Here is a 22,897-nt window from a genome sequence, read left to right on the forward strand (position 1 = left end):
TTTAAGTAAGTTATCTCTGCGAAGAATATCTTTTTAACAATAATCTTAAAATATTTAAATTATTTTAAACAAGTAATATTCACTTATACTTTTGCGTACACACAGAAAAATATGTATTTGAATTGCATAAATATTGTTTCAAATTTTTCATAACTTTATATATCCTGCAACTCTTGCATTAGCATGAAATTTATTCAAAATATATCCTAAAACCTAGTTAAATTTTAGATAAATTTTTAATTTGGCGAAAAAAGTTTAATAAAGCTTGTGTTTCAAAAATTAACAAGTTAAAAAGTTAAAAATTAAATTAATCAAAATTAATTAAGTTAAGACGAAAGTTATTAACTTTTCAACTTTTTACCAGCCAACCTTGACGTCAATGCTTTTCTTAGCAAGAGAATTGATACTTTTCTGTGCGTGCGCTTTTTGTCGGAGCCGCAATTTAGCTCCGTCCCGTTCGCGTTGGCGCGAGAGAGAGAGAGAGAGAGAGCAGAAAGCAGCGGAAAGGGTGTCGAGCGCCGCCGGTGGGCAGAAGTTGGCAGCTATCAGTCGCGCATCCGCAACGCAATCGGTACTGCGCGCCGCGAGTGAGCGACGGAGGTCTTTGCGCGTCTGGTCTCGCGGGGTCAGGCCAGTTGGCAACAGACCATCGAGCGGGTCGCGTGCGCGAGTCCGCGGCCGCGTTGTTCTCCCTTTCCCGTCGTCACCCCTCGATCGTCCCGTCTGTTCCGTTTCTCTTTTCTCTCTCTCTCTCTCTTTTTCTCTCTATCTCGGAGCGTTTCTCGGTCTCTGGCGTTTACGCGTCGCAGCGGCTGCCCGCTGCTGGAGTAAGCGCGTCGTCCCTCCCGTGCGAGGAGCCAGGAGGAGATTGTCGTTGTCATCATCAGCACTACGCTGCGCCGACCGTCGGCTGCCATGGGGCCCGTCGACGGGATCATTTGACCCACGGGAACGACTCCAGGCTCGTCGGTGGGATCGTGAGCAGACTCGCGTGAGCGCTACGAATCGGTAAACGAGCTTGAACAAATCTTTCTCCCCTCATTGTCATCGTCGTTGTCATTGTCGTTGTCGTTGTCGTTGTCGTCGCCGTGATCGTTGTCGCGCGACTCTCCCATCTGTTCTCCTCTCTCCCTCTCTCTCTCTCTCTCTCTCTCTGTCTCGCTCGCGTGTGCGTGTGACAGCGCGCTCGTTGTTTCACCCGTTCGTCCCCATTCCCGTTCCTCGACACGAGAGCGAGGGCGCTCTCCTAAGAGAAAGCGTTTCCTCGCCGCGACCGAAATCGTTGTCGGCGGTTAACGGCGGATTTGATTGCGCGGAACGCTAACTCGCGATCACCTCCGAAGCCGTTCTCGTGCACGCGAATCGACGTGTGCAAGTGTCGCGGATCGAGGCTGGGACGCGTCGCGTCGTTGCACGGCGTATCTCGCCCATGGAATTTACAACAATCAACACGCACTCGCGACGCGACGCGCCGCACGCTCGTCGTTGTTCCCCCCTCGCGCGCGCGTCACCCACCACGCGGATTTCGTCATTCGAAACGCCAAGGAGAGTTGCGTTCGACTCTCCTTTTAAATTTTCCCAAATTCGAAGCGTAACGTGTGTGTATGTGTGTGTGTGTGTGTGTGTGTTTACGTTTTTTTCGATTTAGAAAGGCCCGAGACGAATCCGCGGATAATCCCGAGAACTTTCTCTTTAGGAAACTCCGTGTTCCTCTCGATGATCTTTTCGAGAATCGATGACCATCTCAACAACGGCCGATACTAATGACGAAAATGGGAAATTGTGCATTTCTCGGAACGAACGCAGACGTTATGTCATGTTCCTTGGACGTTTCCAGACATGCCACGGCGTCGTGTTCCAGCTGTTCGTGACAGCTAGGAGGAGGGGGGAGGGGGTATATCTTTGTCCGTTCGTCGCTCTAGCCTGACGGCTGATTGTTATTTGTCCCCTCGGCAGTGCCCTCCTTCGACTTTAGTTTCTCGACTGGATTTCGTACGAGTAGAGGAGAGAGAGCGAGCGAGCGAGCGAGCGAACGAAAGAGAGAGAGAGAGAGAGAGAGAGAGAGAGAAAGAGAGAATGTCTATTTCAACCCTTCTACCCTTATGATAACACTTTTCTAGCGTGAGAATACGAAATATATATTGCACCAACGGCTCCAACGTACTCGAATACTTTTTGTGTTGCGTCGAGAATTGAATCTAGTAGCGGCTTTTAAAGAACTTGAGCATTTGTATATCCCGATAATCCAACGAGCCTTTGTTCGTCACTTCCCTTTTGCCCGTGGTGGAAATTTTTGTACAACCCTCTTATCGATATCAAAGGAGAAAGTGGCGTTCGTACACTGAGAGAAAAAATTTCTAAACTTTAATATTTATTCAAATAGTATCAATGAAATATCTGCTTACGATACATAAACATAAATATTTACCCCATAAGAAAAAAAAAGATACTTCAATTAGTGGTTCTTGCACTAAATAAATATATATTTATATTTAGTAAATATCAATACTGCATTCGAATAAATGTTTATTAAAATTTAGTAATTTTTCTCTCACAAGTAATAAACCTTACAAATGTTTTAAAGATTTCGTCGACCTCTAAAAATGATTGAAGCGTGAACCTTGTTTTTCTTCGAGTATTTTAAAATTTATTGTTTACATAGTAAATTAAGTTTATTTTTAAAACGAGATTTGATTAACCTACACATTGGTAATTTATTTCAATCGACTTTGGCCGACAATCCAACTCTTTCTTGAAATGTGATAAAGAATCGCGCTGATAACATTAATATGTATCGAATGACATTAACATATGCTGTAGACGGCATTTACGAGATGTTATTATAACCTGTGGGACTATGAGACAACAGAAAAAATTGTTTGCTTTATTTACTCTTACTTACGAATCAACAAAACGATGTCATCCACACTGTTGAAAATAAAGTTCAATATATTTTTAAGTTTATACATTAAATTTAATGTATCTACAATTCAGAGGCATGTGCATGAAATTTTAGTGCACTTTTGACATCTGCAAATTTACATAATTAACATTAAATTTACATTAAATGTTTTTAATGTATCTTGGCTTCCGTTACGTTACATTGAATTCTGCTGTTCGATTTTTAACAGTGCATTTATCGCGTAGGACAGCAGAGAGCGTTTTTAAGCTAGAACTTTTAGCTTAAATACCTCGATTCCTTTGTTTCTGATGTATCATAGCCAAGCCCGAGAGATAGCAGTCAAATAGCAGTCGTACTCGTAATCGTGTACATCCAGCTGTTTGATAAATAAATTACAATTCGGGAGCTCGTCGCTAGGTCCAGCCGAGTGTCTGCTTAAGCCCTTTGAGCTTTTATGGCTATGCAGTCGGGGAGAAGCGTGCATCTCTCTTTCTCTCCCCGGGCGAGCCGTGTCAAAACAACACACGGGGGCGTCGTCTCACAGCCGTTCGTTGAACCCAGCTGTTTTGGAAGTCTACCTAAAAAAATTCAAGGTGACGCCCGCGGTGCATGGTCTGGCTCCCTCGATCCTCGCGCGTATCCCAAGGTGGAGCTTCGACCTCGCAAAAGGGAGAAGAGGATTCGGCAGGACTCGAGCAAGATGAAAGATCCGTTAGCTTCTCTCTTCCTTTCGCTCTCTGTCTCTCGCCGCTTCTAGGTCCGAATTATCTTCTGCTTTGAAAAATAAACTTGTATGTATGGAGTTATCTCGCGTATATTCGAGGAATATCAGATGAATTTGTGTAAACATTCGCAAAAATTCGCGCGCGTCTCCGCGCGAAAGTACAAAGTTTCGTGTATGCATGAATAATGTAACACCAGCATTTTTATGGCTTTACAATGGCTGTGTGGCTGTACGAATATGCGGAGGCTCCGACGCCTCGGCGCGCCTTATTGATTCCGTTTGTGACTCCTAATTGACAATCGACGCGTCTCTTTGTACAATTAACGTTTTTTTTTTCTCTCTCTTTTCCCTCACCTCGACGGCACCATCGCCTGGCGCCGAATGTGCAAACGCTTAATAGGAGGTCCTTTCGAAGCGTCGATACGAGTAATGGCTCAGCGTTCTCAGGGCGTGGAGGGAAAAAAAAAAATACGACGCGTCACGCGAGAAATCCGAGGTCTCGCGCGTGTCCACGTGAGTTAAAATTGCGAATCGGCCTTGGTGGCGAGTGCCTATAAATACGAGGTTCGCTTATAGGCGATCCGCGGCCGAAGGTGCAGCGCGTTGCACCGCCGTCATCGTCGTCGTTGTCGTTGTCCCTCTGCAAGGCTGCACGCGCTAGGAAACGCGCTCGGTCTCTCTCTCTCTCTCTCTATCTCTCTCTTGTCCCCTGTCTTTTACACATTACGTAAGTCCTCCGCGATATCAGGAGACGCGCTTGTAGCGAACAGAAATATACACGTATAAGATACTCCGAAAACACTGGCCTCCTTTCGCGGCGTTATTGCTTTCACTGTACGAAACCCCCTGGCAACGCCGAGTTTTCGTCGATGAAAATATATCAGGGGCACCTGTGACCGTCGAATAAATAATTTAATTACCGAGCCGAAAGTGTGTGGAGGCCTCCTCTTCGTCTGGCAAGCGAGATCCCGACGAAGGAGAACGCATACGCTAATAGGTTTCAGATATGAAGCCTAACTGTGTAAAGATATGTGCAGCGTGTTAAAGATTGAAGAGATACGGCTGATGATCGCCTTCGTCGGCGTTGTTGCTAAGGAGCAATCGAATCGACTGTAGAAGCTGCTGTGAGAATATATACTCGATGAATTCTAGAACGTACCGCTGATTAGATAATTCAACTATGGATCATTATACGTTCTCCTTCGTCATATTCCGGAGTAGATTTCCTCGCTCCGATGGAAACCGCTAAGGGATCGTCGCGGGAGTTTTCGTAATAGGATCGATTCGCGTGAGGATTTCCGTTGCCGACGGAATATGTAACGGTCGCATCATCGAAATACATTACAATTATTTTCCTAGTCGTCGTTGTCGTCGTCGTCGTCGTCAACTTCGTGCTGCGCACTCTGCGCACGTAGGCATGTGTTACCACGCGCAATCATGAAATTACAGTAGTGTTGGTTGCATAATATACAGGTAACCTAGATCTGCACCCACTGCTTCCCACCCGTTGACCTCGTTACCCTCCCCGGTCTCGGTTTGTCCCTGCCTTCACAAGCAGAAACCTTCATTCGAAGCCGAGATGTTCTCCGCATCTGTGGCGAGGCAACCGCGAGCCACGAAGCTTAATCGGGAAAGATAGCGTAGGACCTAAAACACAAAAAAGCAAGAGTGTAGAAATTCAATCTTTTTGTGTAAAGCTTACGATAGGCGCAAAATGAGAAATGTATATGTAATCTTTTTTTGTACTCGCTCATGTAAAATCTATGTCTAACTCTAGCTGATCTCTTGTATGGAAGGAAATTGTTTTGCGGAAGTGAATTGTCTTATAAATATACCATCTAGCAGCTCTTACGGAAGAAATCAGATCAATGATTCCTTTCCCCCTGAACCATCGAAACTCGCTTTCACCAGTGCGCGGGTTTTTGTTTTTTAAGTTGCTGCGTTGCACTAAACACAACCGGAATCGACAATATCTAGTTTCGCACTCGAATTCTATCCGTCACTTACGTACGTATTTAGGAGAACCCGGGGCATAATGGGACATGGTTCATAACTTTTTACAGAGATGCTACCGTGCAATGAAATGTTATGAATTACTATTAGATGTATCTTGCCATATGTAGACAGTCATTGGATGAGTAAGAAACTTTTAACATTTATTTTTGAAAAATAGGCAAGTTTTATGAGGTACCCCATTATACCCCGCATAATGGGACACAATGAGATTAGTGCACGTTTTTTTATAAAACAATTCCGTCCTTTTAATCTATTCTTTTTTTAGTAAAATTTGCTTTTTTTCTTATAACAGATATTCCAAAGATTATTTTAATATAAGATCAAGTTGATTTATTTACCTTTAACATGTTTAAAGCTTTAAAATAACTATGCCTGTTATGCCTCGGGTTTCCCTACGTCACAGAAAGTCGTATACCACATATTTTTGCCACTGGATAAAGATACTCAATATCAGTACGAAGCCAGCAAACTGTGCTTTTTGCAGATTTGTATTGACCTGAACCTTTCTAGTTAGCAAAAATTCTTTAAAGTACGCCTCGTTATTGTAATGACAATGAAAATTCAAATAAAGTCAGCAAGGCCGAAAATGAGCAAAAAATGGATCTTTTTCTCGTTAATGTACATGGTAAAAAACGGTACTAGTTTCGACTTAACTTCAGTCTGCCTCAGCCGCGTGCATAAATTTCTGATTAGATCTCTCTCAGTCTTTAATCTTATTTAATTATACATTCTTTTACCAGCTGTCTTATTTCGTGCTATAATGAAATTGCGTTCTGCAATCCTTCAGAGACTTTGGAATGCCATCTAGACTTTTTTTCCAAGATCTTTCGTATTTCTCAAGAAAAGTTTATATTATCGGAGATTTGTCTTTCGAAAAATCGGGACATAGGTTCGCCCGGAAACCGTGCTTCCCCTCACCACTTGGGCCAGTCGACCCAGTTTCGAGCTCTTGTACGCTCGTAAAATGCGGAACGCCCGGTAGATAGGCGTTCCGGATTTTTTTTTTTTTTTTAGGTGACCTAGCTGAAAGACATCGATTTTTACTTGAATTCCGTAAGCAGGGGACTGTAGAATCCACAGCTGTGATCAGCTACGACTAGCTGGCTACCACAAGTAGATATTAAAGCTAAAGGTCAAGTCGAACCGCGATTATTGCATTTTTTCTCACATGGAAGATTTCTTTTTGCGTATTATTCTACGGAAACGTTGATCTCGATAATATCACCAAACATTTTTTATTTGTAGAAACCGCGTGGAAGAATTCGAATCTCTCTCAATGTTTCTCTTGTAATCTGATACCGAAGATCAAAACTTAGACGCGATAGTGGCCAAGTTTTTTTATTTCCAAGGGTTAAATGTGCGCCGCGAATACGCACGATATTCTTGTCGATAGTGCTGCGTTTCGCCATCGTAAATGCCGACAAACCTACCGGAAGAGCGAGTTTATTTCTGGGCAGTCTTGAAAGCGTTCCTTTGCCAGTCGAAGAACGGACAAGATCGACGTATACTCCGCGCGTTGCCTCTAACAAATCCAACTCGGTTTCTTTTCCTTGACAAAGGCGGAATTGCTTTCCGCTGAACGAGAGAAGTGAAATGAACATAAATCTCTCACGAGCTCGGAAGACCGAAAAGGTATTTCGTACACACGTCATTAGCGCGTCATCAACACGTGTCCGCGATGGCGAAGAGTTACGTTTCTTTGTCTCGTTCCATATTTTTTTTTTCCTTTTCTCGAACTTTGTATTTTGCCCTTTACCATTCTCAGGCTACCAGGGAGAGGTAAATGAAGATGACGGGATGATTGCGTATGACGTGTCTTCATATAAAGCCGAGAAAACCTTTAACGCGCGCCTTCGTTATCCGCGTCTGTGAGCGTGAATGTCGCTTACACGTTCAACAATAGATAATAGTTCAAAGGATAATCCCTGCCGCCGGGAGACTCGGGTGAAATTAGTCTCGATTTAAATTAGAAACGCGATGCGCTTAACAGATGAATCTTGAAGAATAGATTTTTTTTTTTCTCGTCGTTCGCGACACATTTGCGTCTTCTTCGTGTTTCTCTTTCCGATCTATTTGCATGTAACAGTCGCATCTCAACCAGATCTCGTGTCGTAGTCTCTCTCAAGTTCCGCTTCTTGCGGCTGAATAATTGCTTCCTCGAAGAGGATCGCTGCTTCGGCAGCCTGAATCAAAAGGCAAGATCTGACTCGCGCGTGATTCACGGGCCTGTGACTCACGAACGAGGCCGAGCCCCTAACATCTGCGAGCATATATTAAGTTCTCGATGCGTGAAACGCAGTCCCGTAACCCTGTACGGCCCTGGGATCGCATGGGTCCGTGGTCAGCGCGAGCTGAAAATGGACGGGAGTGCATTGCGGCGGGGTCTCGCGCGACGCAGCGCGACGATCCGCAGCGCGCGCTGGCTCGCCATGTTCTGACAGCGCGGCGACGCGATCAGCTGTTCGGCGACAGCGTCGCTCGCGCCCAGCTGTGAGCGGTGCGCTCAGCTGACGACGCCATCGATACACGCCGCGTCGTCCCCCCTCCCACGCTCCGCCGCGTCCATCCCCACCGCCGCGGCGGAGGACGTGTTCAGGAACGGACGAATCCACGTTCGTCCACCGCTCGCCGTTCGCCGCCGTATGGAACCGAGGAAAAGTCGACGAGGCATCGAAGCTATTTGCATTCGCGCTAACCGATACATGTATTTATTATCGAACTGCGCGAGCATTTAATAGGCCGCAATCGTTGACGGAGAGAATTTTTTCTCAGAATTTGTCCTTTCTATCTCGATTAAATCTTTCAACTTGATGGAATTTCTTCAGTCCGAACATTTACGTATGTAAATTAAATATACGTGCAGTTAAGTTAAATATACATATAAATGCTTACGCTGAAATTCAAGTGTTTTATATATTCAAGTCAAATACATAAATAATTGAATTAAAAAAATTATCGAGTTGAAAAATTCGGTCAAGTTAATAACCATCTTCTGTGAAAATTGAGCTTGCGCAATTTTCCGAGTAATTTTTTACTCTGCGAGACATTATAGAGGATGGCCTTTGAAGAATTTTATTATAACTTGAGTAAAATTTAACCAAAACTATTTTACAATAACGCCAATATATAAAAGTTTGTTTAAATTTTCAAGTAAAACTTTTCAAAGTCCACGATTTGAAGGATAAACTCTAAAAGAAAATTCCCTCGTCCACGTACACCGGCAAATTAAACCTTCCAATTATGAGATACTTATAAAAAAAAAAAAAAATCGAATCTCGTTTCCGAGCGAGCTCTTTGAGCTCGTGTTCGCAGAGAGAGGTCGCGAGCGTGGATATCGAGCGACGAGCACGTCGCACGTGTCCTCCCGTTTCATCTTTCGCCAGATAAGATTTGAAAAGACGAAAAATCACGGCGAGAGACACGGCCAGACGGCAAACGGGCTGGCGGCGGGTGTTTCGCTGACGTAACGTGGGGCAAGCGAGAGTGGATATTAAGAGACCTCAAGTTTCCGCTCGTGTGTGCTAGCTGCTTTCCGTTTATGTAACGCGAACGTTAAGCGCTCTCGCGACCCGCTCGATCGCGTGCGCTCACGATACGCTGAATAATTTTCTTTCGTCCGCTCTCCGAGACGTCCAGGCCTTTCGTCCGCTTTCCCGATAACGCGCGCGCCTCGTCGAAAATCGAAGGCGGCCTCGGCCGCTTCACTTAGCAATTTCTCGTGAAACGGCAGGCAGGGACGTAGCCAGATCAATGCTGGCTGAGAGGAGGGGGGGCTCGGTCCGTTCTCGCGTTCTCCTTTGTTCGTTGTACTCGTTCCTGCCTTCTAATCCTTTTTCTAAGCAAATGATTGCGCGTTACACTCCAGCAAGCATTATCTGTAGCGGAAAGTACACTTATCTTGTTTGTCGCTGGAACGATACAAAAAACGTAATTGATAATCAATTGGTGAAATTGGCTGCTCAATCGATAATACTCATCGCGATAATTTGTTCGAAACATCAGCGTGACATTTTGGGGAAGCTAAAGAGAACGTCCGCGAGCTCGAATCGTAATTTGCGCAATTGCATTGTCTCAAAGGCTTTCTGCCTATTAAATTGTGCGTTGCATCACAGTGTCATTAGCATAAAAATGTCCACCTTGCTGATACTACAGTTAGAAGCCGTCGACGGGGACGAACAGGGACGTATCATTAGTTCCGTTGGTTCTCGTGCAAAAAGCATCGCGAAACTCTTCATCAATTTCATCGAAATCAGCATAGTTTTTTTACTATCAAATCATAAAATCAAGAGATGTATTTTATGATAACAAGAAAAGTTTTCCCATTTCGTTTCCGTACGAAAAGTTTAGCTTTTAAAAAAAGTTTTGATTTTATTCGAAATTCGAACTCGTAGAGTTTGCGGTATTCATTTTTGTCATTTAAATCAGGGTCGCGCCGTAAATTTTAAGACACATCTACGTGGACTATTTACATATTGTTAACGTTACGTTTATACGATTTTTTTCCATGTAGACAGTACGTGCAGTGTACATTATTATAAATTGAATAATACAATATAGAAAAAAATAATTAAGTTATGAGATTTTTGATTATTTGAACTTTACTATTGATAAAACAAAAATTAACATTAAAAATATGAAAAAATGGATATTATTAATAAGATATAATTTTCACTTTCTATTCTGATAAAATCTGAATTTTCTACGATTCATTGATTAATCTACGTATTGATTTGCAATACATAGATGATAAGTGAAACATAGTTTGCATTTTATATACGTAATATAGATTATTTATGTTTTACAAGTAAATGCGCAACCTTGATTTAAATGTATCGCCTAGGGCCAACTCAACTCTGATAAAAAAAAATCGGTCAATTAAAATGTATGAATTACCAACTGCAAAACTTAAAACAGATTATTCTCAATCTAACTAATTAAGTAACTTTTTAATTATTTTAATTAAAACAATGTTTAATTATTAATTAAAATTTACCTAAATTATAACTTGCAAAAATGGATGAGAACGGCAAAACAATACAATCAGTTTTAAGTTTTGCAGTTGACAATTCACAAATTTAGTGAACCAATTAAGTTAATCGGAATTGGTAGGACCGGCCCTTAAAGAGGCATTAATCGGTTATTCGTGAGACTGTCGGCGAAACTCGCGAATCAGCGGCGATGCGCACGTCGCATTGGCCCTACCGATGTTGTACTAACCGTTCGGGAAACCTGTAACCCGCCGCAGCAGGCCGCGAACTGCACCTTGTTTTCTTTCATCACGTGCACTACGCGCGGTGGCTATAACCAGTCCTGCGGACGTGACACAACAACAAATTTAAAGGGACGACAAAAATCCAGGAGGCTCCTACGAGCCGTCTCGAGCACGTTGGCCCACGCGTATACTTCGCGATCGCGAAGTGATGATCCCGATATTGCTCGGTGATAAGTTCCGACAGTCGACGGACACTCGGGGACTTGGTAAAGAGTTTCTTCGCTTATGCCCCATTTCGTAGGAGTGCTACTTTGGCACTGTCATCTGGCACGCTCATGGACCATTTAAATTTACCGTATTTTCCTTTTTTCGAATTTTGGCTAGAGATAGTGTCGGTGTACATCTGGACGGTACAAAACGCTCTTCAGCTACTCGCTTATAATAAAAGCAAAACTATTAATCGGTTTTCCTTCCCGGTTGGTTTCTTCGAGCAACTTGGACTCGATTTTCCGCCGATAAGAATTTGCCATCTTTTCCTGCAAATTTTGGATACTCTTAGTATTGGATACTTTCGTGATCAGTGTTCGAATCATAAAATTCCGCTTAAAGGCCATTCTCTAATAGAGCGAGCAAAGAAAGGAGATTTAATTAACTCAGCCTAACTGGCTCTAATTGAGAGAAAACAATGGAGTTGGATGCAGTAGTAGCATAGAGCTCACGACTTTAACACTTTTCAAGAGAAACGCGATACAAGTCGTATAAATGTTAGAATATTGGTCTATCATTAAATTTCCCAAACTCTGCTCTTGTTAATCCTTGAGTACTACTTATTATTCTTGTGAATGAAAATTTATTCACATAATTAAGAATATTTTTTTTACACTTTCTTTCCTAGTTCTTTTTTACTTTCTTTCTACGTGAGTTACAAGACGTTTGCGAGAATAATTCAACCAACACGGTTTTAATGTAAACGAAGTATTATTAAATGTTATTTTAAGCTATTAAAATTTTAATCACGAGAATAGTACTGAAATAATATTTGGATGAAAATTCACTCAAAGTAGTACTCCAGGATTAAATTCATTTATCTTAATTTCTCAAATTCCTTTTTTGTTATCGCTTTTCAATTTATTGCACGCAATATCACGATTGAATGACCTGTAAACCTTCTTTCGTGATGAATCACGACCGTGATCAACATCGGTGCTTCTTACATTGCAGGCATGCACTGCCTAGGTGCGGTGACGGGAGGAGGCACCTCCAGCCCGAACGGGGCTGGCGGTCGGGGTGGTATTCTTAGTGTGTTTCGAGCCCTTGGAGTCCTTGTGTGCGAAGGGAGAATCCAGGGCCCTCCGCGTGGCTACAAAGAGGGCCCACACTGCGCACCGCCTATGCAGGCGGTTCCAAACGACCACGTGTGCGAGGAGAACAACTATCTGGTACGTAACATATGGTGTCCCCGTTATTCTCCGTTGTTCCTAGGCGACCTACTTTTGCGCGCCTTCGCCAGCGGAATGTAAAAGCCATCATGAAAATTCGTTTATTTGCCAATAAAACGGAAGTTTTCATTTTTACACTGTAAAAAAATTCAGTAAATTTACGTATAATGGATGTAAAAATTACACGATTAGTCCCGTAAATATAAAAAATAATTTTATAAAAAAATATGTAATTTCACAAAAAATATGTAGATTTGCTTTTATTGAGTACATATATCTTATTTTGATAAGGAAAATTACGTACATAACAGAATATTTAAATATTATATGTACTTATTTAAATTTTTGTAACTTTTCGTAGTACAACAATATTCCATATATCGCTGTGAAATAATGCGATTAACGTTCACTGTGCAGGCGTGAAAACTCTGCCCACCTAGCATTTAGGCACTATGTGCGGGCACAGTAAGTAATCATTCTATTGTTTACAACATGTATGATAGAGAGACAATATTTGAAAGTATAATACAATTATAAAACGTATTCCCCTTATCGTTTCTGTAACTTTCCATACATGTTATAAATTTATTTCTTCAATCTACTTAATTACGAATCACAAAATTAATCTTACCTTTGTATATTGCAAATTTATAAATGTGTGGAAATTTACAACTATTTAGTAACTTTACACCTGTTATATAGTGAGTAATTTTGAGAAAATTTTTTTACAGTGTAAGTAAAAATGTTGAAATAAAATGTTGCGCATAAAAAAGAAAAAATAACGCATTATATATGTATTTTTATGTAATTTTTTAACGATTAAATAATTTTAAACATTGTTAAAGAACTCAAGGCTTGTAGAAAATAAACTAATGAAATAATTTTTTTTTTTTTCATTAAAAAATCTAGAATTAGTTTTTTGAAAAAATGATGTATCAATAAATTATATTTCTGCAAAAACTAATGTCATGATTAATGATTACTGTACAAGTTAAACAATAAAATTGTTGTTAAATCTTTCTTATCTTTTACGAAAACGTTTGACATTTTTTTTCTTGAATTTTTCAAGTGCAATCGATATCGAGTACTAATTCAGGAGATCACGGAACGCCTCACTATTGGATCGTACCTGTGCGTGGAGGTGCTTTTGTGCAGCGATTGTCCGTGTGGTTTGACAAAGTCCACCTGCAAATATCCCGTATATCCCGTGCCGTCCTTACCTATTTCACCATGGCAGAAATGTGCTTCGGAAATGTTACTGGAGTATTGGTGTATCTGCGTTGTTCCGAGCAAGTAAGTCGCGCTTTATTTCATTCTGTAGGACAATTTTTTAGTTGCAAAATGAGATTGAAAAAATAAAGACAAATAGTGGTAAAATTTACTTCAGTCAAAAGTAGTAATATTAGTAGTAGTATTAATTTACTTCAGCATTCAATAGTCGAGAAGGGGGCAATCAAAAGTAATATTGCAAAGATAATCAGTCTGAATAATCTAAAAAGTTATATATATTGAACAGGATATTTTGATCTTGATATCAGATTACTTTCAATAATAAGTAGGCAGCTCTTACGTAATAAATCAATCTTACGTATCAATCTGTATCAATGCGTTAACATTGACAGTTATTAAAACCGAACCTAGTCTTAATATGTATACATCATTTTTTGTTATTATATTTCAAGTAATTATAATTATAATTATTTATTTTTATAATTATTTTTTATTCTATATTCTTTATTCTACTGTTCTGATGCATGTCTTACGCTACTTTTTCTTTATATACTTGTACTTTATATACCTATACACATCTGTATTCGTTTTCTTTCAGAAGTCAAGAACCAATGAATTTTCAAGGATTATATCAAGCAGTGCGTTCGCGGTTACACTTCAGCCAGGTTGCAGCGTGGTGGTCACGCAGCAACGGCACGGAACCGAGCTACATCACCACCCGGATCGTATCGCACAACGAGGATAATCTTAGCAAGTTCCGAGAGACGTTTGTGGAGCATACCTTCCCTTTGGCTGGTAATGGTGACGGAAATTCCATCAAAGTATGTAACAAATTATAAGATTATGTCACGAATATATATATACAAATCATAAACATAAAAAATAATAAATTTTTGTTTAGGTAACTATGTGGGCACTGCCGCGGATGGAGGAAGTGCCCATACTTACGTGTTCATTGCATCCGAAAAAGGAAAAGGATGAAGAGGATATTGCGAGGGCGTTAACGCCCACCAAGAGCAACCCAATGGGATCCGGCAGCGCACAAAATCCAGAAGGTCTCGTCTTACCTGGTAATAAATTAATAATGATTGCCGCGTTCTTTTACAAAACGATTCTTATCTGAACATAAATCAAATGTAATTCGCATTTTTTCGATAGTTCTCGTGGACGACAGACTGCAAACTACTTGTAACAAATCTGGAAAGCATGACTGTCGTTGCGAAGAGGAAGACGCATCTCCTCTATCGCCTACCATCAGATCTAATGGTGAACGGAAACGTCGACGATCGCTTCCCTGTGGCCCGGCGGAGAATCTTTGCGTGACTTTGCAACCGGCACCGTTGCCGTCCGTTCAAGAACACGATTTATTACAAGAGATAAGGGACAACACCAATCCGAGAGGCTCTGCCGAAATGATAAACAACCGTAGCGTCATGAGAACTACTCAAACTAAATTAGAAAACAAGAACGAAGTGAGGACTCATAACAACCGGAACTCAGATCTCGAACGCTATTTCAAGATGCATCTTAAAATTGAAGAACTTGAGGGTAACTTAGAGAAACGCTGCAAGCATACGATGACAGAAGTCACCAAGGAGATTGCCAATTCAAAGATCGAGGAAGGCTACAATAATTCCGCTAAAAATTCGACTAATCTCGGAAGAGAGCCCGGTAGCTCCTCTGATATCATATCTACGGCAAAGAGTGGTGGAATATTGCACAATCTCAGTCCTTTCGCTCCCACAAGTTGGTCCTTCGTCTCCTCTTGGCAAAATAGCAATATGAATAGTAAGTTTCAAAGCTTTCGCAGTACAAAAGAAGCTCGTTTCAACGAGTCCGAAAAAAATTACAAGCCGCCGATTGTTACATCCAATTACGCTTCAATGAATCCCTACGCTCAGCCCAATCCCTTTCACGAGTCAAATCCTGGACCTTCAACGCATAAATGGATGCAAAAAACGTTGGACAATTCCGCTTGCATCGTACATCAAAGTTATCCCAAAAATAGCCATAAGATCGTCGCAGAGGCGCAAGTATCGGCTGGTCAAGACGCATTGGAGATTAACAAGGAAGATAGTACTGTTAAAAGTAGTCAGAGAAAAATTGGAAAGTCGGATTTAAATCAATTAATGTGGAAACTGTCGGTTCCGGATGAGAAAGAAAAGAGGGAAGAAGGAGGATTACTAGATTGGTTTAGCAAAGTACCTGGAAGAGTTCTGGGTGTTGCGGCAACGAAGGGCTACGTTGATAGCAACAAGATGAAGAATGAAAGCCTGAAACAGCCAGAGCATCCGGGTACGGGGCAGCAGGGTTCTAACGAGATCAAGTTCAAGAATCTCGAATTGAGCCAACGGGAGGTCAACGAAGTGTTAGCGGTATTGCGAGCGAGGACCCCGTCGGGACGTAGGAGGACCACCGTTAAGAATGTGAGAAAACGCGGAGAGCGATCTGAAAGGGGCAGCGATGACGCGACGGAAAAAATTACAACAAAATGCACGAGTTGGGAGGATGGTATAGTTCGGAGTAATTCGATAAATCGCCACGTTGGAACGGTTCGTACGTTTAAATCTTGCGATGATTGTAGTCGTGGGCTGTGCAAAAAAATAGATCATCAGGTACCGGAAGAGCAGCCAAGTCCTCTCGACCGGATCTATTATGACAAGAATGTTTATCGGCCCGCATGCTCGAAACTTGCCGAAAGCACCAAATTAAATGAGAATGCGCAAGCGAAAGTACACGCGAGCGAGGATGCGGACCGTTTGCAAAATGTTTCTACCAAAGCTGACGTGCTTCTCGGAGCCATTCTACGGACCAGCAAAGACCGAAAAGACATGTCGGATATCTCATCAAACGGGACCAGACCGAGGTCGACGTGTAACATTGACGATGACAGTAGCGACGACGATTCTCACTTTTCGAGCATTGATAAACTCGATCAGCAGGACCATACGACCAACGACGAGAAATCCATGCCATTGAATAAGAGATTCAATCGGTTCCGACAGATGTTTAAGAAAGAGGTGGACAAGAGAATCGCTTTGATAGCGGAGGAGAGTTCCTCTTCGTCGGATTCCTCACAGAGTCCGATGCGATCGCAACGCTTCAATACGTCATTTCGCTGTAACAACGAACAACCAAATCTGCATAGCGCAAGGTATAGCAAGACAAGACGGCGAATTGATTTTGCAAACTTCCCAGAGGCTATCGAAGAGAAAGAGGATGCTGCGACGTTCAGTACAAAAGACGCACATCAAAAGCCACGTAGTATGCATAGTACAAATAATAATGATCGCGAGTGCGATTCCGAGGGCCTAAACAACCAGCAGAATCATTGCGACAGGCGGCTACTCGAAGATACGAAGGAACCTTTTAAGAATAAAGAGCAGGACGAGAATGCAAAGGACATCGCTGCTCTTCAGATGAGCAATTTGATTACTCCAATTATTCCGCAAAGCGGACATTCGTCTTCCAAGCTACGAAGCAACAATCACAAGGACAGTATCGCGGAGACAGGAGACGACGAAACTGTCGACAAGAGCGTGCCGTCCGCGCTCGAGCAGGAGAGATTCCGCAGATCCTTGGAGAACGCAGCATCGATGGTATTCCATAGCAGGACTGGCTTGCCGTTGACCTCTAGTCCAGCACCGTTGAGAAGGGGTAGCTGTTGCTTCGACTACGACAGCAGCTTGAATTCCGTCTCTTCCAAAAGAAAGTACGAACAACTCCAATAGTGAATGATACAAGTGTTGAACGGCATCAATGAATAATATTATAATTCATAAAATTGTAACGTTTTTAAGAGAGTTATTTGTACAATAATTTTTTTCTTTAATTTTTTTGCTGTGAATTATAGCAGGAACCAAATATAAAATATTTTTTTGAGACGTAGTAGTAATAATAAAAAAATGGAAAGTCACGTTGAAAGTGCCCACGATTAGAGTTACAATATTTTTTTATTGATGCCGTCGAGTTGACGTCAGCAAATTTCCTTCTCTAACATTTTCGCATTTTTAGCGCGCTGTTCGAATTAAATACACCACCGAGTCCGGGCGCAGTCTCGCTGGAAGAAACTGATCGTGATGCGGAAAACGTCGGTGAAGGCGAGGAGACACCCAAAAGACGTTCCAGCTCCCGTCATCGACCGCAGAGTCACGCTCTTCTAGGCAGCTTCGAGGAATCGGCGTTGAACGGTAGACTCGAACCGGTGTCCACGGTTCATGGTTTCACAGCGGAACTCGGGGCCAGCGGTTCCTTCTGCCCAAAACACCAGAAGCTTCCAGTCACTGTGTTCTTCTACACACTTGGTGACAACGATAAAGTCTCCACACCATACCTTGTACGTTCTCTCAAACAGCAAATCGATTGCGATAACAATAGTGTCTTGAACAGTTTTTACATTTTCATTGATACGAATTACCGATATCTAAATAATTATTTGTTAACGAAATGTTATACATTTTCTTCTTTCTGTTACTCTCGTGATAATAGTTAATTGTTCATGCAATTATTTTAGGCTCACATTAATCTTGAGAAAAAGGGTTATCAAGTACCAAGAAGTGGCACCGTTCAAGTAACTTTACTGAATCCGTTGGGTACCGTCGTTAAGATGTTCGTAGTACTGTACGATCTTACCGATATGCCGCCGCGATCTCATACTTTTTTACGTCAAAGAACACTGCGGGACAAAACACTACGCTACCTCGTTCACCTTAGGTATGTGTGCCATCGCAAACCAACGTATAAATTACATATCACATAAAACATCAATTTTGCGAACTTCAAAGAACTGACAAATTTATATATATTTAAAAAAATGTTATATATGCTTAATCCTTTCGTCCTGAACGGTACACATATGTACCAGCACATATTTATATTTCGGGACGAAAGAGTTAAGAATGCTTTTAGTATTCAGTTTGTGTGTCATAACTAGAAATGGATTTTAAAAAAAGATAACAGGCACAAGCATGAATTTTTTATGTCCAGATTTATGTCCAGCAAATCAGGTCGAATTTACCTGCATACGGACATCCGTATGATCATCTGTCGGAAGTCGGACGTGGACACGGCGTCGGACTTGGGCTCGGAACCGCCGAAAGAACTCAGGAGTTACATCCACGGTCCTACAAATCCGAAATTTTCGCCAAGGTGCTGAGCCACGTGGTACTTTCCATGGGGCTGCTGCCAATCGTTCCGCCCGCCCAGTCCTCTTCAAGTCGAACTGTGATCGACAAATGATCGAATAAGATCAAATTAGAAATCAATTTTTGTTCTTTTAACCCTTTGCGGTTAACGATATAGACAAGTACAATTTGTTGTGCTAGTTTTAAAAAACAATGAATGTTCATATTGTTTATTATAATTACTCATTGGCACAATAGTAGAAACAAGTTATTATGTTAATTAATTGTAATAATACTAAGCTAATGTAACTCTGAAGATCATGATAAAACATTATTTATTTCTAAATTATTTTCGCAAAGGGTTAGAAGGCGATTGAGAATCGAAAAAGCTCGAGGATACAATGAGAGGAATTTGAAAGATTACGAATGAATTTAACCACTCATGTTGGAATAACAATTCGGAATATACTTCTTCTTCTTTTCTTTATGGAAAAAGTTATAAGTTCAGGTTTTTTGCGTTGGCCGGCACAAAATTAAATTAAAATTAACTCTTCAATTTTGGCAATTCCAACACGAATGGTTTGTAAATTGACTTGAAATTGCGATTATACTCCTGGTCTCATTTTGATCCGTGGTTGCAGTCTAGAAGCTGAAGATAGATACAATAGGATAAGTTCGCGCAGTTTTTCATTTTTAATTTGTTTTTGTATTATAATATATATACATATATTATATGTGATATATATACATATATATTTATATTTATATATATCTGTATAATTCGAAAATTCGATTAAATTAAACCGATTAGTCTTTCAATTTTCGATCTAGCGTATAGTAACCATGAAAATGAAAAATCAATCGACTTAAAACTCGCATTAGGAATTTATTTTGAAATTTTCTGTCCTGTGCGTCTATTGTAATTACTGTTGGTAGTACATGTATCGATAATAATTTCATTTAAGGAGTTCATCGCAAGTTGGACGATCTCGTTGAGAGGCCATTTTTCTCAACTTATTGCTGTAAATATAGTCACGCGTAGAGAGTAAGTTGAGTAAGAATTTTTAAGCAGGATGATATATATATATATATATATATATATATATATATATATATATATATGTATATGTATATGTATATGTATATATATATATATATATATATATATGTATATGTATATGTATATATATATACTGCCATTGTGTGTGTGTGTGTGTAGCACTCTACGTTTAATTGAAAAAAAAAGTGATATGAGCGTGGAAAAACATTGACGAATTCGGTCTCGCGTTCCGATGGAGTTATTAAATCGAGAAAGATCAAAAACGTGTTGTGATCTAACTGTACGTGCAATGGAAAGTACAAAGTTTATTCGTGCGTTACCTTGTGTGTTTCTACAGCGAATCATTGTAATTTCCAATGAGGAGAAAAAAAAACCCGAGAAAAAGAAATCAAAAGTTCTTTTCCCGGAAAACAAAATGTGATTTTTGTGATTTGCGTGATTGTGATTTGTTTCTCTTTCCTCCTTGCGATTCAACGAGCGCGAGAATGAACGCGAACGACCGAAACTCGTGAGTTTTTCCCGGGAGTAAAAAAAAATGATTATTTACACATATATATGTATATATACATAAACCAGAACACAATCTTTGTGTCCGTAGCACTGTGATGAATATTTTGATAGACTATAAAAAAAAAGAGTAATTATTATTATAGAATAACTATTTCTGACTAGCAGACACGTCATAGATTTAATCGATTCTACTAATACGTCGTGCGAGAAAATATAATCGTGCGTAATTTACTAACTAGATGCAAGGTTGATAATGCCCGTTTTAAAGTAAACGAACGTGACAATTCGCGTTTTCCTTTATTTTTCTAAAGATGTGCGCCACGTAAATCAACGCGGAAGAATCACGCGAATGATTAGGAAAGCCTTATCTTTGGTCTTTCATCAGCGAATATTTTATCTGTTACTTACAAGGATGCTCATGACGCGCGAATCTTCAGGTCTTTCTTTTTTTCTTCGGGAACAGTTAATGTATTTTTTTTTCGCGAAGAAGGAAACACAATATACCTGCAAATATAATCTTTCTGTGTAAAATGACTTTTGATTATGTGTCAATACATCAATGGTTAAATCTACAATAAAATAAGAGAGAAATTTTTTTATAAGCCTACATAAACTTTTGTGAAATACATAATAATAATAATATACATATATATATAAATATATTAAAAAATTATATATGTATATATATATATTTTTTAATAATTTATATTATTAAGAACTTTAAATATTGTAGTTTTTTGCGGTTTATAAAAATTGCAATATTTAAATTCTTTATGGAGTTATTTATAGAATCATAAATCTACTCTGCTTTATACGCGCGAAAGATGAAGGAAGTTCACGTCATGAGCTTGCTACATTGATCGGTGAATGTTTTAGTTAATTTTAGAAAGGAGTTTCGCACGATTAAAGTGAAGTGTCAAAAGTGAGAGAATAAGGCTTCGTTATCGTTCGCGTCTTTCTCATCATGAATTAGAGGAAGGCAGCTTTCACTCCTCAAAAAAAAAAAAAAATTAACTTTGTAGGATATCGCGGTATATAAACAAGGTCGCTGTACGTATAAAGAGAGAGATTATTTTTAATCGTTATTTTCTAGCGGAGCAATGGAATAATCGTATATACGCATATAGCAATCAAAAGCATAAGAATTGCACATTTTAATTTCGGTCACGAGAGAAATATTTCGATGTTCCCTTCGTATCTGATTTTATATTTGTTCTTATTTCTTTTTAGAGAAATATTCTTCTTACAAAACGATTTTAAACTCTCCGATTCTTCTAAATTTATTTTTCTTCAGAATATACCGAAATCTTTCACACAGAGATATTTAAAATCTTTTATCACAGTATTTAAAAAAAATTTTATCTTTATTCCCCGAGAAATTTTTTACGATTAAAATTTCTCTTTTTTAATTCATAACAAACGTTATGATACTATATAATTTACGCACTTCTACATACGTAAAAGTATCAGTAACAGAGAAAGGAAATAAATCTTGATTCCTTTTCTTGATTTCTTGTACAATTGTAAATTAACTTTCTCAATTATTTGCGATTATGAATGAATCGCGAATTCGCAGCAATTGAATTATTTCCTGCACATTTTTCTATTAAAGCTGAAACGTCGTATATTCCGATGCAAGGATGAAGATTAAACTCGTGCACTTTTCCGTAATTCGCCAGATCGATTAGCTAGATACGTGTCTTTTGAACAGAGAGACGAGTTCCGAAACATTGTACAGAATGATGAGGCGAGAACGATCGCGCCTCTTGTTTAACGAGAACGACTGTAACCGTTGTTAAATACATTTTGTCGATGTTTTCTTTTTTGAAAAATAAAGTAGAGTGTCGAGACGATAATTATCATGGTAAATCGATCGTTGAAGTTTATTCAAAGGACAAATCCTAGCTCAGATCCGTAGACAAAATTGCGAGAGCAACGAGTACCGTAGAGCATAGTGAATGGCATGGATATGTAAATATAATATAATATCACTGCCGTGTTCGTTGTATGTAACTTATATAGGGTGGCGTAAAAAAAAAAACTATCATCCCGATGGGTCCTTGCGTCGGCGGCGACAAGAGTTTCGATTAGCGACAAAGCAACAGCAGATGTTGGTCGCGCTTTACCAAAGTACAATAAAGCTCTGCGAGTTCTAGCTCCCGCGCTATCGACAAGACTCTCGTCGTCGACGATCAAGACCCTCCTATTTCTTGCGCCATCCAGCAACACAGGTGACCACCTCTTACGGCGATTGTAATCGAATTTAGCTGTATTTTTCTGGCTTGGTCGAGATCTTGTTAGTAAAGTTTATCGAAAAGTATAAAATACATCAAACGATATGTGCATGGGAGGAGGTAGAGTGTATAACACACCCTTGTGCGGACGCAACTCCAACGATGCTCCTGGTTTCCTGCTGATTTCCTCCATTTTCATCTATGTAGATTAACTTTGATCTCGATTCAACTGAGCCTTGATGAGAATTTTTACGCAAATTGGAATAACTTTTAGAAATACTGCAAAACGTCTACATCTTGGATGTGAACTTTGTAATATTCTAAAATTTGTATAGAAAATCTGAGGAATTTTTCAAAGTTATAAAATTACACAGAAATTCTGAAATTTAAATAATTCTGAAAAACTGAATAATCTCTGATGAAAATTTTTAATATAAATTTTTTCAG

At 40.0% G+C, this 22,897-nt stretch overlaps 1 protein-coding gene and 1 long non-coding RNA gene across 2 annotated transcripts; one reads left to right on the forward strand and one right to left on the reverse strand.

Moving 5' to 3' along the window:
• The first annotated feature begins 602 nt into the window (after window positions 1-602).
• LOC105204849 (protein FAM214A) lies at window positions 603-22,561 on the forward strand. The gene is made up of 9 exons (XM_011174085.3): window positions 603-1,008; window positions 12,076-12,293; window positions 13,363-13,586; window positions 14,122-14,344; window positions 14,425-14,593; window positions 14,682-17,235; window positions 17,538-17,859; window positions 18,037-18,236; window positions 18,510-22,561. Exons 2-9 carry the CDS (start codon window positions 12,078-12,080, stop codon window positions 18,676-18,678), a joined length of 4,077 nt encoding a protein of 1,358 aa, XP_011172387.1. The 5' UTR covers window positions 603-1,008; window positions 12,076-12,077; the 3' UTR covers window positions 18,679-22,561.
• On the reverse strand, window positions 3,053-12,170 carry LOC113004301. Its single transcript, XR_003268961.2, has 3 exons — window positions 12,069-12,170; window positions 10,860-11,390; window positions 3,053-5,273 (listed from the first exon to the last, which is right to left on the reverse strand). It is a non-coding gene; the product is annotated as an uncharacterized LOC113004301 (long non-coding RNA).
• Window positions 22,562-22,897: the final 336 nt, after the last annotated feature.

This window comes from Solenopsis invicta, chromosome 16 (assembly GCF_016802725.1).
Source record: "Solenopsis invicta isolate M01_SB chromosome 16, UNIL_Sinv_3.0, whole genome shotgun sequence".
Classification (NCBI taxonomy): Eukaryota; Metazoa; Arthropoda; class Insecta; order Hymenoptera; family Formicidae; genus Solenopsis; species Solenopsis invicta.